This window comes from Scyliorhinus canicula, chromosome 11, assembly GCF_902713615.1.
Source record: "Scyliorhinus canicula chromosome 11, sScyCan1.1, whole genome shotgun sequence".
Taxonomy (NCBI): Eukaryota; Metazoa; Chordata; class Chondrichthyes; order Carcharhiniformes; family Scyliorhinidae; genus Scyliorhinus; species Scyliorhinus canicula.
Genome location: NC_052156.1, coordinates 97,572,964 through 97,585,883, shown reverse-complemented (window position 1 = coordinate 97,585,883; position 12,920 = coordinate 97,572,964). Strand labels below are relative to the sequence as shown.

At 44.2% G+C, this 12,920-nt stretch overlaps 1 protein-coding gene across 1 annotated transcript in view; it reads right to left on the bottom strand.

Moving 5' to 3' along the window:
• Window positions 1-12,920, bottom strand: part of dldh (dihydrolipoamide dehydrogenase) — a 72,994-nt gene that overhangs the window by 9,615 nt on the left and 50,459 nt on the right. The window contains 3 exon segments of the mRNA XM_038812200.1: window positions 1,732-1,902; window positions 2,022-2,212; window positions 11,815-11,916. Coding sequence (XP_038668128.1) covers window positions 1,732-1,902; window positions 2,022-2,212; window positions 11,815-11,916 — 464 coding nt within the window.

Here is a 12,920-nt window from a genome sequence, read left to right as displayed (position 1 = left end):
TCCCCATGTCTGTGTGGATTTCCTCCGGGTGCTCCGGTTTCCTCCCACAGTCCAAAGCCATGCAGGTTAGGTGGATTGGCCATAAATAGCCATTAGCGACCAAAAAGGTGAAGAGGGGTTATTGGGTTACGGGGATAGGGTGGAAGTGAGGGCTTAAGTGGGTCGGTGCTGATTGATGGGTCGAATGGGCTCCTTCTGTTCTATGTTCCCAATTCATTTTTGTCAATTATGGGGCAATTTAGCGTGGCCAATCCACCTACCCTGCATATTTTTGGGTTGTGAGGACGAAACCCACACAAACACAGGGGGAATGTGCAAACGCCACACGGACAGTGACCCAGAGCCGAGATCGAACCTGGAATGTCAACTCCATGAGGCTGAACTGCTAACCACTGCGCCAGCACACTGCCCGTTCTGCCACTTTTCTACACATTTGACCATCCCGTCCATATCTTTCTGTAACCCAAGGCACTCAACCTCACTGTTAACCAAGTTGTCCTGTATACATTTTTAAAAAATTGTTTATGGGATTTGGGCACCGCTGGCTGGGCCAGCATTTATTGCCCATCTCTAATTGCCCTTGACGGTCAGTTAAGAGTCAGCCACATGTCTGGTGTCACATGTAGGCCAGACCAGGTAACAAGGGCAGATTTCCATCCCTAAAGTGAACCAGATGGGCAATGGTTTCATGGTTATTAAACTTTTACTTCCAAATTTTTTATGAATTCAAATTTCACCATCTGCAGTAGCAGGATTCAAACCCGGGTCCCCTGAGTATGACCCTGGGTTTCTGGTTTATTAGTCCAGTGACAATACCACTACCCCAAATGTATCCCATCTGAAAATGCTGTTGAACTGCCAATCCCTTGTTGCAATAACAGCTATACTATCATACTTCCAAATGTCTATCTGTACCATCAAATCATCTGTCTTACTCACTGGATTACTTGCATGTTATGTATGACTGAATAACTTACCTGTTGCTTATTTTATGGACTGTTTCTACTTGTTTACTGAGATTCCATTTCCAACTTTGATCCACTCCCTTCAGAATCTATGTTCAGGCTTCCATCCCAATTGGAGAGTATGGAATCCCTACTTTACCTGCTTGATGGCCCTCATCTTCTTTTCCCTCTGTGCTTGTGTATTAAGCATGCTGTCACAAAGCTCTGAACCATCTGAATGTGCTATAACGATTCCAAAGCCAAACCACGAGCTGTTCCAGCTGCTAACGCCTCCTGTACGATGGTTATCCAGGACATTAGAAGCATCCAGGATGTGATTTATTTCTTAGTCATGTCTTTACATTCCGAACAATTAAATAGAAACAATTACCACCTATTCACCTGGTCTTGCTGTCTCTTACGCCATCACTCACATTGCTCCTTGTTTTTAATGTCCAAAACAAAATCTCTTTTCCTCACTGCACAGAGTGTTCTCATGCACTAAATTTTTAAGTACTTTGTCGAAACAAAACTCTGCCAAGCTGGAGTCTGCTACTTACTTTGGCGGGTAAATGGGAATTAGGTCACAAATCAGCCGTTATAACTGATTGGCTGAGCATGCTCAAGTGGCCACACAACCAATTCCTGTTACTACGTTCTCAACTATCCACAGCTTGGTAACACACAGCGATACATGCTGAATGGTCCACAGTCATCTCGCTATTTCTAGAATATCTGTAGAGAGGAGAATTCAATAATTCTATAGCCATGCAAAAGGATCACTTACTTTGGAATTTTTGTCTGGAAACGATTGTTTACAGGTATTTGACCCCTCTTGTCGACTTCAATCCCCACCTCCTGCAGTCCCAGATTGTCAGTGAAGGGCCGACGTCCAATGCTCACCAGCAACACATCACACGTTATAGTATCTGCCTTTCCACCAGCTGCTGCCTCAAAACTAGAAAAAGCAGATAAAATACTTCAGACTTCAATATACTGGAACATGTGTGCGGTTTACAGCACTTCTTGATGAACCCTAATTAATCCATTCCAGATACATTTGCATTTCATACTCACAAAACATCAATTTTTCCATCAGGTCTCTTAGCTGATGAAGTAACCTTTGTGTTGAGTTTAAACTTCAGACCCTGCTTCTGAAGAATGCGCTGAAAATTCTTTGTGATCTCCATGTCAATGCCAATTCCTCCAACATGTCCCAAGAATTCAATAGCTGTCACTTCTGAGCCAAGTCGTTGCCACACGGAGCCCTGGAGACAGATGAACATTATGACTCCCAAATACCCACTGCTGCAACAAACATACTAACCCATTCAATAACACAGCAGGGAGGAGTGCAGCAAGAGCACTGGTTTCATTTCACCCTCCCTGGAAGTGGTGCTGGTGCAGATATTCCTACACTTGAGGAATCACATTGTCAGGGACAGAGGCAGATGCTACAGACTGTTGCTGACATGTGAGGCTGCTTCACTGAAGTTCCCTTCAATGTATATGGTCCATCTGCTGCACTGTGTGGCCTTTTGAATATTGCTGTGCAGTTGCGTATGCTGCAACTAAAGATACTGCACTCGAGTGGTCTCTTTGCTCCCTGTGTGGTACATTCTAGATGGCTGCATTGTCGCACATCCACACAGTTCAGAGGGAACATTGCCTGAGATATCATTCACTGACAAGCAGGACAAACAGGTGGAGTACAAAGTATGAGACCCAAGAGTTTGTAAGATAGAGGTTGGGTCACCTTTAAGAGTCATGCTCAGGATGAAAAGAACATCCTGGCAGCTCAAAAGCGCCATCATATTAGCACGGCTGAGTGACTGCATGACCTAACTGGTCCTCCAATAGCCTAGTGGCCAGAAGCAGTACACCTGCAATGATAAAACCGAGGACGTGGTACACATTGGTACCAATGATATAGGTAGAATGAGAGATGAAGCCTGTCATCAAGAATTTAGGCAGTAGACTAAAGAGCAGGATTTCAAAAGTCGTAATCTCTCGATTACTCCCAGTGCCACATGGTCGCGAGTGTAGAAATGAGAAAATAGGGCAGATTAGCGTGGCTCAAGAGTTGGTGCAGGAGGAAGGGGTTTAGATTTCTGGATCGTTAGGGTTGTTTCTGGGAAAAGTGGGACCTGTACAAGCAGGAGTCTCCATCTGAACCAGAACAGGACGATCATCCCTGCAGGTGGGTTTGAGAGTGCTGCTGGGAGCAATTTCAACTATTTTGACAGGGGCACAGAATGTTGAGTTTCAAGGAGTAAGGAGAGGCTGGATGGCCTCTTCCTCAATGCTAGGAGTATCATAGATAAGACAGAGGAGTTAAGAGCATGTATTGACACGTGGAGTTGCCATCACAGATGTGGTTGAGGTTGGGGCAGGACTGGCAGCTCAACATTCCGGGATATAGAATCCTCAGGAAGGACAGGGAGGGTGCAAAAGTGGAAGTGATGTTACATTATTAATTAAGAAGTGAGTTACTGCAGTAAAGTACAATATCTTGAAAGGGTCTTTTAATGAGGCTTTGTGGATAGAGCTTAGGAATAAAAATGGGACAGTCACACTGCTGGCAAGGTATTATAGACCACCAAATAGTCAGCGGGCAATAGAGGTGTAGATATGTAGGCAATTCACCGAGTGTGCAAAAACAATAGAAGATTTCAACTTCCCCAACATTAATTGGGATAGTCACATTGTAAAGGGAGCAGATTTCTTGAAATGTATTAAAGAGCTTTTTAAATCAACACGTTGAAGGTCCAACAAGGGATGCTGTAGTGCTGGACCTAGTTCTGGGGAATGAAGCCAGACAAGATGTTAAAGGTAGCATTTCAGTGATAGTGACCACAACACCACGTTTTAGATTTGTATTGGAAAAGAAAAAGATGGTCTGCAAAAAAGGACTTTGGATCGGGGAAGTCTGATTTTATTAAAATAAGGCCGAAGTAGATTGGGAACAGCTACTTCTGGGTAAATCTACAGCACAACAGTGGTGGGCATTCAAAATGGAATTGGCAAGAGTACAGGTACAAGATGTTCCCTTTAGGGTGAAATGCAGCAGCAACAATTCCAGCGAACCCTTGATGTCTAGGAATATTCAGGACTGGAATGGCAAGATTAGGGAACCATGGATGACGGGTGAAATTATGAGACTAGCCAAGATGAAAAAGGAAGCATACATAGGATCGAGGCAACTCAAAACTGATGAAGCTTTGGAGGAATATTGGGAAAGTAGGACGAATCTCAAACGCGCAATAAAGAGGACTAAAAGGGGTCATGAAATATCTTTGGCTAACAGGGTTAAGGAAAATCCCAAAGCCTTTTATTCGTATGTAAGGAGCAAGAGGGTAACTAGAGAAAGGATTGGCCCACTCAAAGACAAAAGAGGGAATTTATGCATGGACTCAGAGGAAATGGGTGAGATTCTTAATGAGTACTTTGCATCGGTATTCACAAAGGAGAGGGACAAGACGGATGTTGAGGCTAGGGATGGATGTTTAAATACTCTAGGTCAAGTTGTCATACGGAAGGGGGAAATTTTGGATATTCTAAAAGACATTAAGGTGGACAAGTGCCCAGGACTGGATGGGATCTATCCCAGGTTACTGAGGGAAGCGAGGGTCGAAATAGCTGGGGCCTTAACAGATATCTTTACAGCATCCTTGAGCATAGGTGAGGTCCCGGAGGACTGGAGAATTGCTAATGTTGTCCCTTTGTTTAAGAAGGGTAGCAGGGATAATCCAGGGAATTATAGACCTGCGAGCTTGACGTCAGTGGTAGGCAAACTGTTGGAGAAGATACTGAGGGATAGGATCTATTCACAAATGGAAGAAAATAGACTTATCAGTGATAGGCAGCATGGCTTTGTGCAGGGAAGGTCATGTCTTACAAACCTAATAGAATTATTTGAGGAAGTGACAAAGTTAATTGATGAGGGAAGGGATGTAGATGTCATATACATGGACTTCAGTAAGGCGTTTGATAAGGTTTCCCATGGCAGGTTGATGGAAAAAGTGAAGTCGTATGGGGCTCAGGGTGTACTAGCTAGATGGATAAAGAACTGGCTGGGCAACAGGAGACAGAGAGTAGTGGTGGAAGGGAGTGTCTCAAAATGGAGACGGGTGACGAGTGGTGTTCCATAGGGATCCGTGCTCGGACCACTGTTGTTTGTGATCTACATAAATGACCTGGAGGAAGGTATAGGTGGTCTGATTAGCAAGTTTTCAGATGATACTAAGATTGGTGGAGTTGCAGATAGCGAGGAGGACTGTCAGAGAATACAACAAAATATAGATAGATTGGAGAGTTGAGCAGAGAAATGGCAGATGGAGTTCAATCCAGGCAAATGCGAGGTGATGTATTTTGGAAGATCAAATTCAAGAGCGGACTATATGGTCAATGGAAGGGTCTTGGGGAAAATTGATGTACAGAGAGATCTGGGAGTTCAGGTCCATTGTACCCTGAAGGTGGCAACGCAGGTCGATAGAGTGGTCAAGAAGGCATACAGCATGCTTGTCTTCATCGGACGGGGTATTGAGTACAAGAGTTGGCAGGTCATGTTACAGTTGTATAAGACTTTGGTTCGGCCGCATTTGGAATACTGCGTGCAGTTCTGGTCGCCACATTACCAGAAGGATGTGGATGCTTTGGAGAGGGTGCAGAGGAGGTTCACCAGGATGTTGCCTGGTACGGAGGGTGCTAGCTATGAAGAAAGGTTGAGTAGATTAGGATTGTTTTCGTTGGAAAGACGGAGATTGAGGGGGGACCTGATTGAGGTCTACAAAATTATGAGAGGTATGGACAGGGGAGATACCAACAAGCTTTTCCCAATTGTGGGGATGTCAGTTACAAGGGGTCACGATTTCAAGGTGAGGGGGAGAAAGTTTAAGGAAGGTGTTTTTGGGATGTTTTTTATGCAGAGGGTGGTGGGTGCCTGGAACGCTTTACCAGCGGAGGTGGTAGAAGCGGGCACGATAGCATCATTTAAGAGGCATCTAGACAGGTATATGAACGGGCGGGAACAGAGGGAAGTAGACCTTGGAAAATAGGCGACAGGTTTAGATAAAGGACCTGTTCCTGTGTTGTAATTTTCTTTGTTCTTTGGATAGGAAGGGAAACAGAGGTACAAAAGGAGCAGATCTAGAGGCCCCTGTGGAGCACAGAAAGTGCAGGGGGGAAACTCAAAAAAGTAATTAGGAGAGCAGAGGGGGCATGAAAAAGCATTGGCGGGTAAGATTAGAGAAACATCCAACATTACTTGTATATTCTATACTTCTGCCAATAAAGGAGCATTCCATATGCTTTCTTAACAACCTTGTCTACTTGAACTGCTGCCTTTAGGCACCTGTATTTGTATGCCAAGATCTCTCACTTCATGTACCCCTCCTAATATATTCCCATTTATTGGATACTCCCTATAACTGTTTGACTTCAGGGCAGCACGGTGGTGCAGTGGTTAGCCCTGCTGCCTCACAGTGCCGAGGTCCCAGTTTTGATCCCAACTCTGGGTCACTGTCAGTGTGTAGTTTGCACATTCTCCCAGTGTTTGTGTGGGTATCGCCCCACTACCCAAAGATGTGCAGGGTTGGTGGATTGGCAAAGCTTAATTGGAAAAAAGTGAATTGGTTACTCTAAATTTATTTTTAAAATTACTTTGACCTTCCTAAATGGATGGGAAAATGCTGGAAAATCTCAGCATGTCTGGCAGCATCTGTAGGGAGAGAAAAGAGCTAACGTTTCGAGTCCGATGACTCTTTGTCAAAGCTGAGATTTGACAAAGTCATCGGACTCGAAACATTAGCTCTTTTCTCTCCTTACAGATGCTGCCAGACTTGCTGAGATTTTCCAGCATTTTCCTTTCGTTTCAGATTCCAGCATCCGCAGTAATTTGCTTTTATTCCTAAATGGACGACCTCACACTTCTTGGTGTTAAAATTCCAACTGCCACTTTACCGCGCACCCACCAACCCATCTATATCATTTTGGAGATTGTAGCTACCCTCTGCACTGTCCACCACTTGGCCAATCTTTGTATCGTCTGCAAATTTCCCAATAACGCTCCCCACGTTCACGTCCAAATCATCAATATATCACTCAAATAGTAAGGGTCCCAACAAGTGGAACATCACTTGAACAATTTTCCAATTACAAGGGCAGCCATTGACCATTACCCTTTGTTTCCTGTCACTAAGCCAGCTTTTTATCCAGTTCGCCACATTGCCCTGTAGCCCATGGGCTTTCACTTTCTTGACGTATCTGCCACGTGGGACTTTGCCAAACGCTTTGCAAAAATCCATGTACACACCATCCACTGCACTACCTTCATCAACCCTTCTTGTCACTGCAATCACATTTGTGAGGCAAGACCTTCCTTTAACAAATTAGTGCTGATTATCCCTGACTCGGCCATGCCTTTCTATGCGAGTTAATCCTATCTCGCAGTATTGATTTTAGTAATTTGTCCACTTCTCACGCAAGACTGGCCTGGAATTGTTTGGCATTTTCTTTGATCCCTTATTAAACAATGGGGCCACGTTTGCATTTCTCCAGTCTGCCCCTATATCGAGTGAGAACTCAGAGCATCTGCTACCTCCTCCCTGACCTCCTTCAGTAGCCTCGGAAACAATCTATCTGGCCTTGGCAACTTATCAACTTTCAAGAATCTTAATCCTTTGAGTACTTCCTCTCTCTTTGTGCATATCCCATCCAATATCTCAGTGTTCCCCCTGGACTACTTTATCTGCATCATCCATTTCCTTTATAAACACGGAGACAAAATATTCATTTAAAATTCTTCCCACAGCAACACACAAGTTCCTTCGCTATATCTGCTAGGTCCCACTTTTTCCTTAACTAACTGTTTACCATTCATATATTGGTAAAACATCTTTGGGTTTTCTTTAACTTGATTTGCTAATCTTTTTTCACGTGCTCTTTGATTTCCTCATTTCTTTTTCAACTTTGTCCCTGCACTTTCTATATTCGTCTAGGTTATCTGCAGTGCTTAGTTCTTTGTGCCTATCTTTATCTGTTTGATCTTCACCAATATTCCTCCAGACAACCCGGGTTGGGGGGGGGGGGGGGTGTCTGGAGGAATATTGATTGACTGGAGGGGGTGATTTGACAGCAGTCTTATTTTTGGAGATGACATGTCTAATTTGTATATTTAGGATCTCTCGTTTTAGCGCTTCCCACTGGTTTTCCACTGATTTATCCTCTAGCAATGCTGGCCAGTCCACCTCAGCCAAGTTCCTCCTCATTTCTGAAAAAAATTACTTCCTCCAGTTCAAAATTTTACTCCTGCTTTATCCTGCTAATGTGGTTCCACTTTTCAAAAATGGTGGTAGAGATAGACCAGGGAATTACAGATCAGTGAGTCTCACACTGGTGGTGGGGAAACTATTGGAGAAAATGCTGAAGGATAAAATCAAATTCCACTTGGAGAGGCAAAGGTGATCAGGGGCACCCAGCATGGCTTTATCAGAGAGGTCATGCATAACAAATCTGACTGATTTTTTGAGGTGGTGACCAGGTGTATTGATGAGAGTAGTGTAGTTGATGCCATTTATATGGATTTCAAAAAAGCCTTTGACAAGGTCCCACATGGGAGTCAAACAAAAGAAGGTAAAAGCACATGGGATCCAGGGTAACATGGCAAGTTGGATCCAAAATTGGCTTAGTGATAGGAGACAGAAGGCTATTTGTATGACTGGATACTGGTGTCCAGTGGCGCACCACAAGGATCAGTGCTATATAAACGATACAGAAGAAAATGTTTGGGGGGGGCGGGTGTGTGTGTGTGTGTGTGTGTGTGTGATAAGTAAGGTTGCAGGTGACACAATGATTGGCCGGGTGCTTGACAGTGAAGAAGGTCTGAGGTAACAGGAGGATACAGACAGATTGGGCAAATGGAATCTAACCCTGGAAAGTGTGAGGTGATGTACTTTGGAAGGAGTAACAAGACAAGAGAGTACTCAAATGAACGGCAGGACACTAGGAAGCTCAGAAGAACAGAGGGTTCTTGTGGTGCTTATCGACAGAATCCTGAAGGCGCAAAACAGGTTAATAGGATAGTTAAGAAGGCATACTTGCCTTTATCAGTCGTGGCAGAGATTAATAATAATCTTTATTATTGTCACAAATAGGCTTACATTAACACTGTAATGAAGTTACTGTTAAAATCCCACATTCTGGCGCCTGTTCGGGTACACAGAATTCAGAATGTCCAATTCACCTAACAAGGACGTCTTTCAGGACTTGTGGGAGGAAACTGGAGCACCCAGAAGAAACCCATGCAGACACGGGGAAAATGTAAGGACTCCGCACAGGCAATGACCCAAGCAGGAATCGAACCTGGGACCCTGGCGCTGTGAAACAACAGTGCTAACTACCGTGCTACCATTATAAGAGCAGGAAGGTTATGTTGAAGCTGTGGAGAACTTTGGTTTAGTTGCAATAGGAGTAATAGGAGAACACTACTGTGTTCAGTAGTGTCACCGCACTATAGGAAGGATTTAATTGCGCTAGAGGGGGTGCAGAGGAGGTTCACCAGGATGTTTTCTTTAGAGCAGAGAAGGCGGAGAGGGAACCTGATTGAGGTGTACAAGATTATGAGGGACATGGACAGGGTGGATAGAAAGCAGCTGTTCCCCTGAATTGAAGGATCAATAACAAGGGGGCATAATTTTAAGGTGAAAGGCAGGAGGTTTAGAGGGGATTTGAGGAACATTCTTTTCATCCAGACAGTGGTGGGAATCTGGGATGTCCTGCCTGGGAGGGTAGTTGAGGCAGGAAATCTCAATCTTTAAAAAGTACTTGGATGAGCACTTGAAATGTCATAACCACCAAGTACCAGGAAATAGGATTAATGTAGAGTAGTTTTTCTTTGTTGGGCAGCACGATGGCACAGTAGTTAGTGCTGCTGTCTCAAAGCACCAGGGACCCGGGTTCATTTCTGAACAGGGCAACAGTCTGTGTGGAGTTTGCACGTTCTCCCCATGTCTGTGTGGGTTTCCTCCGGGTGCTCCGGTTTCCTCCCACAGTCCAAAGATGTGCGGGTTAGTTGGATTGGCCATGCTAAATTGCCCCTTAGTGTTCAGAGGTTGGGTGGGGTATCAGGGATGAGGAGGGGGAGTGGGCCTCGGTGAGATGCTTTCAGAGGGTCAGTGCAGACTCGATGGGCCAAATGGCCTCCTTCTGCACTGTACGATTCTATGAAATCACAGATTAGAAGGCATCACGTGACTTCTAGCCTGTACAGTTAACTGATTGTCCCTGGATGGATGTGTAGAAGGAATAACCAGGTCCAGCTCCCGGTGAGACATTAATCAACCCTGCTGGAAGAAGCATGATTGTTGGCTGTGAGACAGATCAGGGTACTCCGTAGTCAAACTGCCAAAAAGGAAGTGTTCTTTGAGCATACTACATGCAATAGTTTATAAACTTAATGACTTATTTTCCATATTACTTTCACACTGTCTTGATATTTGTTTCAAGGCGAATGGGTCCCAGATACAAATTTACAGGAGTTGTTTGGAGTTACATTCTCTGACAGGTACTGAAAACACCCAACAGGCTAACATGGACCAGTATTGAAGGGTGACTGACGGATAATCTATAGTTTTAAAATTGATCACCATTTTCGTAGAATTCGGTCCATCGAGTCTGCACCGGCCCTTGGAAAGAGCACCCTACTTAAGACAACACCTCCACACTATCCCCGTAACCCAGTATCCCGCCTAACCTTTTTTTTGGACACTAAGGGGCAATTTAGCCTGGGCAATTCACCTAACCTGCACATCTTTGGACTGCGGAGGAAACCCATGCAGACATAGGGAGAACGTGCAACCTCCACACAGGCTGTCACCCAAGGCTGGAATTGAACCTGGGATCCTGGAACTGTGAGGCAGCAGTGCTAAACACTATGCCTCCGTGTCGCCCTTTTGCTACACTAACCCCATTAATAATAAACAATTTATAAAAGCAAGGAAGTTCTAGCATGGATTTGATGAGCCACATGTGGCCTCTTTCTGTGCCACAATGACTATGATATAGTAATCCAGCTGAGGATGAACTAGTGATTTATAAAGTTTTAACGTAATTTATAGTTTCCAATTCTAGGCACCACATTTTTAGGAATTGTGCCTAAGGGCAACAGAGCAGAGTAGGGGTCACCTGCCCTGTGACACCAAATGGGACTGAAAAGTGGGGAATCACCATAAGAGGGAGGAGTTCCCAGGTAGAAGTGTTTTAGATTTAACTGCAAACACACAGTTAGAATCAAAGTTTTTGAAAAATAAATTCCTTTTTGATCGTTAATGAAGTCTCTGGAAGTGCATCATTACAGGGGTGAAGTTAAGGCCTAGGAGAGGAGAGATTTACAAGTATGTTTGTCAGGATGAGGGACTCGAAAAGCTGGAATTGCTCTCCTTATTGGAGAGATTAAGAGGAGATATAAAAGAGGTATTCAAAGTTATACGGTCTTCTGATAAGCAGATAGCCAAAAACAGTTTGTAGCGGCAGAAGGGTCAGTAACCTGAAAACAGATCATTGACAAAAACACAAAGGATAGATGGACATGTTTTCTTTTCAAAATATTGAGTCTCTGTGATCTGGGGAACACGCTGGTAGAACCAGATTCAATAGCAACATTCAAAAGGGAATTGGATAAACAATTGAAGGGGGAAAGAAATTGCAGATGAATTACGAAAGATCAGGGCACTGGGACACATTGGACTGCTCTACCAAACAGCTGGTTCCTTCTGTGCTGGATGATTCTATGATGAATCGGAAAGTAGGGTATCATTTTTGAGTTTTCAACATCATCAAATACTTTTCATCCATTCAATTTCCTATTTCTTACCAATTCAACACCAATGACACCAGCACCAATAACCACCAACTTCTCAGGAACTTGCTTTAATGACAAGGCTCCTGTCGATGACACAATAGTCTCTTCATCAATCTGTGGGTATGGCACATTAATATTGTTAATTCAGACTTGAGAAACTGACCGACAGGTAAAGAACATGAACAGGTTCCAAACATAAAAGCACCATAGCAAAAATGCTGGAAATAAGGAGACTGGATAGAGATTAGGACGAATGTTGAAATGCCAACTTGAGCCTGCGCGAGCGCAGGTGCAATGGGCTGAATGGTCATATTTTGTACTGCAATTTCCACAAAACCATTTCAAACAGCATGATGGATTAACTTAAGTTATTGTAAAAACATGGGAGCATACCAAATGAGAACAAGGGAAGACTATAGCATAGTGGTAATGTCACAGTACTAACTAACCAGAGGCCCAGAGGAATCCTCTGGGAACATGAGTTCAAATCCCAGAATTAGCAAGTTTTTCTACAACGCAAGCAACAAATGCGACATGTGCTCACTCGCCCCTGCAAACCATACCCATACGTGCTGCTCGCATCCGAAGATGGCTGGTTTTTGGTCATCCTTCTTTGACACTTTCCAAAGTTCTACATATTGACAGCCTTGTCCTTTGAAAGCCACATTTGGAGTTCCATCTTCACTGGTCAGTTTCACCAAGATTGAGGCAGATGTTATTGCACTTGCTTCATTAATAGCCCGCAGGCGGATTTTATTAACCTGGAAGTCCCCCAAGACACCCAATGCTTCATTACATCCTGGTTTGAAGACCGTATCTTCCCAAAAGGGAACAAAGTCCCTGAGCAAGTGCATGTAGTGAGTGTTTCCCACTACTCGCAGTGCTGAGAAATACATGGCTATTCAACGCGACTTGTGTTGAATAAGGGACATGAACAGGGAACCAAGACCACACACAGTTCCATTTTTTACAATGGAAGCTCTGCTCGCTGGAACTCCCCATTTCAGCGAGAGATAGGAGTGCCATTTTTAAATGGCGTTTGGTCTCCGAGGCCTCCGAAAGAATCCCTGTCCTCCCCCCACCCCAATCCACAAAGCCCAAACACAAGGGAGGGGGTC